Source organism: Gracilinanus agilis, unplaced genomic scaffold (genome assembly GCF_016433145.1).
Source record: "Gracilinanus agilis isolate LMUSP501 unplaced genomic scaffold, AgileGrace unplaced_scaffold18944, whole genome shotgun sequence".
Lineage (NCBI taxonomy): Eukaryota > Metazoa > Chordata > Mammalia > Didelphimorphia > Didelphidae > Gracilinanus > Gracilinanus agilis.
Window position 1 is genome coordinate 406 of NW_025350187.1, and position 3025 is coordinate 3430.

Consider the following 3025-nt stretch of genomic DNA (forward strand, 5'->3'; position numbering starts at 1 on the left):
AATCATAATAACAGTATTGATGGCGACGGTGATGAGGGCAGGGGTGATGGCCATGGTGGTGGGATGATGGGTGAGGACAGGGTGATGGCCATGATGGTGAGAGTGATAATGGCAGGATGATGACCATGGTGGCGGGATGGTGGGTGAGGACAGGATGATGACCATGGTGGTGGGATGGTGGGTGAGGACAGGATGATGACCATGGTGGTGGGATGATGGTGAGAGTGATAATGGCAGGGTGATGACCATGGTGGTGGGATGGTGGCGAGGATGGAGGTCATGGGTCCCTTCCTCTTGGGCTCCCAGCAGGAATGCATCTTCTTCTGTGTCCGTGAGGAGCCTGTCCTGTTTTTGCGCATGGATGATGACTTTGTGTCATACACACCCCGGGACAAGCAGAACCTACGTGAGAATCTCCATGGCTTCAGCCCAGAAGTACAGGTGGAGAGCTTGGAACTGGCCATTCGGAAAGAGGTGATGGTGGGGGAAGTGGGAGGATGTGGCGGGGTAGAGAATTAGCTAAGACAGGTCACTGAGCCCAAACCCATCACTTTAGAGATGAGGAAACTGAGGCCCACAGGTGAAGTGACTTGCCCCAGGTCACACAGATGGGAAATGGACAAGACAGGATCAGAACTCAGTTCTTTCTGACCCCAAGTCCACCGTTCTGTCCATTGTTGCATCTAGAGTTTTGAAATCGGGAAGACCTGGGTGTGAATGTTGCCCCAGATATTTAACCAATTTATCAGATATTATCCAATTTCTCATCCCAGTCAGAAGGAATTGGATTTAATAGGGAAGAAGCATTTATTAAGCACCTATTACATTCCAGACAAGAGCTTTCCCAGCATTACCTCCTTTGATCCTCAGGACAGCCCTTGGAGGTAGGAGCTAGTATTATCTCCATTTTATATTTTATGTAGGGAAACTGAGGTAAAGAGAGGTTGATTCGAACTCAGGTCTCTTCGACTCCAGGCTTGGAGCTCCATCCAAGGTGCTGGCAGCTCCCTTCCATCTCAGAAGTACTGATCCTCTGTGCCTTTCTGGTCCAGATCCACGACTTTGCCCAGCTGGGGGAGAACACGTACTACGTGTACCATGACCCGGAGCACTTCCGGGAAGAGCCGCACTCGGTGCAGGTCCGGAGCGAGGACGACGTCCTTGTGACGGAGGAGGTGTACAAGCGCCCCATCTTTCTGCTCCCGTCTTACAGGTAACAATCCGAGTCCCTGCTCCAGGCCCCGCAGGAGTCTCTTGGGCAGGGGTCTCCCCAAGGCCTCGGTCTTGCTGCCTGTATAATGGGCTGATTTATTCGCTCCTCTCCTTTCTATCGGGTCTGGGTATGCTACGTATAGGAGGTCACATCTTGGGAAGACAGTCTAGGCTTCGAGGTCTCTCCTCCCCATCCCACTCCACCTCCCTCCCATTTCTTTCTTTCTTTAAAAACAGATTTTGGGGATGCCTTTTCTTTTTCTAGCTACTCATTCCTTTTCTTTTCCACGAAACAAGTATTTATAAGTTCCTGCTCTTTTCGAGGCACTAGAGAATGCATACAGTTTAGATAAGACTCGATCTAGCTAGGGGAGGAGACAAATACAGAAAGTGTAACATCCCCTGGTGCCTGATGTTTTTAAATGAAAAAAAAAAAAAAGTCAAGCCCTTCCTTTCTGTCTTAGAATCAGAATTCAGTATCGGCAGGAGAACAGTAAGGGCGAGGCCACTGGGGTCCCTCCCTGGATGTCAGGTTTCTCCTCTGTAAAATGAGGGGGTAGATGATGACTTCTGAGGTCCCCGAGCCTGACGGGGAGGCCTGGAGGGCCCCAGCTCCGGATCTCGACCCCTCCCCACCTCGAGCCCTTTTCTCACCCCCTCGGGGCTTCCCAGCCAGAACCCATTGTCGACTTGGCAGGTACCACCGACTGCCTCTGCCAGAAGATGGGGCACCCCTGGAAGCCCAGTTCGATGCTTTCATCGGGTTCCTCCGGGTAAGCAGGGAATGATGGGAAGTGTGAGGAGGTGGGGGGCAGCCCCTGGCGGGAGCCTGAACCCCAGAAGCCCCTCCTCGAGGCTTTGTTCCTCTGAAAGGTCAGGGTGGGTGCCGTGGCTTGACCCCTCCGATTCCCTGGCGAGGCTAATGTCCGAGCACGGCCAGCTCCCTCCCGAATTCATGGCCTCGATGCCAGGGCAGGCCGGGAAGAGGATGTGGACAGCATGCACAGCGCCATCCCCACTCGCTGGGCCCTAGCTCAGGGCTTCTCTCCTGGGTGTGTGTGGGGGCTCCCTCTGTTATGAAGCGTCGTGGCTGATGGGGACCCGACAGACCCAGGCCTGGCTCCCTCCTCCCTGGGCCGCTCATGATCGACAGTGCCTTACCTCCAGGAGAGCCCCAGCCTGCTGCCCCTCCGGGACCCGTCGGGGGCACCCCCAGCCCTTCTCTTCAGCTGCCAGACTGGAATTGGCAGGACCAACCTGGGCATGGTCCTGGGCACCCTCGTGCTCTCTCACTGCAGTAGGATGACCAAACGGCCAGAGTACGTGGATGAGTCACAAAGGAGCAGGGAGGTGGGGGTGCGGGGCGGCCTGCTAGCGATGCCCCTGAGCGGGAGAGGGGAAACAGCTAGCTGAGACAGTGTGCAAGGGGAGCCCCGGCTGGGTCCTGGCCCTTCCGCCACTTCCTGGGGGACCCTGGGGCCGAGTCCCCTTCTTTGTAGAGGGAGAGAGGATCAGCGACCTCTCAGGCCCGTTCCAGCTCTCAGCCCTGTGCTTCTGGGGGAAACTGAGGCTAGGAAGCAAGATCCCTGGCTTCAGTGTCCAGGCCTGCTGAAGATTTAAGCTTAAAACTGCATTGAGACTTTTGGGTCCCCCTTGCTTGTAAAATGCATATTCTCATCTCTGATCCTACTGGCCTAAATCTAGGCTGCCCCTGAATATGCCACATTGCTAAAATAAGATCCCTTTGGAAGGTGCTGCTCTCTCTCTCTCTTCCCTTCCCTTCCCTTCCCTTCCCTTCCCTTCCCTTCCCTTC

At 54.9% G+C, this 3025-nt stretch overlaps 1 protein-coding gene across 1 annotated transcript; it reads left to right on the forward strand.

Moving 5' to 3' along the window:
* Window positions 1-270: 270 nt before the first annotated feature.
* On the forward strand, window positions 271-2531 carry LOC123254280 (paladin-like; the record flags this gene model as incomplete). Its single annotated transcript, XM_044683325.1, has 4 exons — window positions 271-474; window positions 1053-1213; window positions 1910-1985; window positions 2380-2531. Coding segments are annotated over exons 1-4 (593 nt in total), but the record flags the coding sequence as incomplete, so codon positions are not given.
* Window positions 2532-3025: the final 494 nt, after the last annotated feature.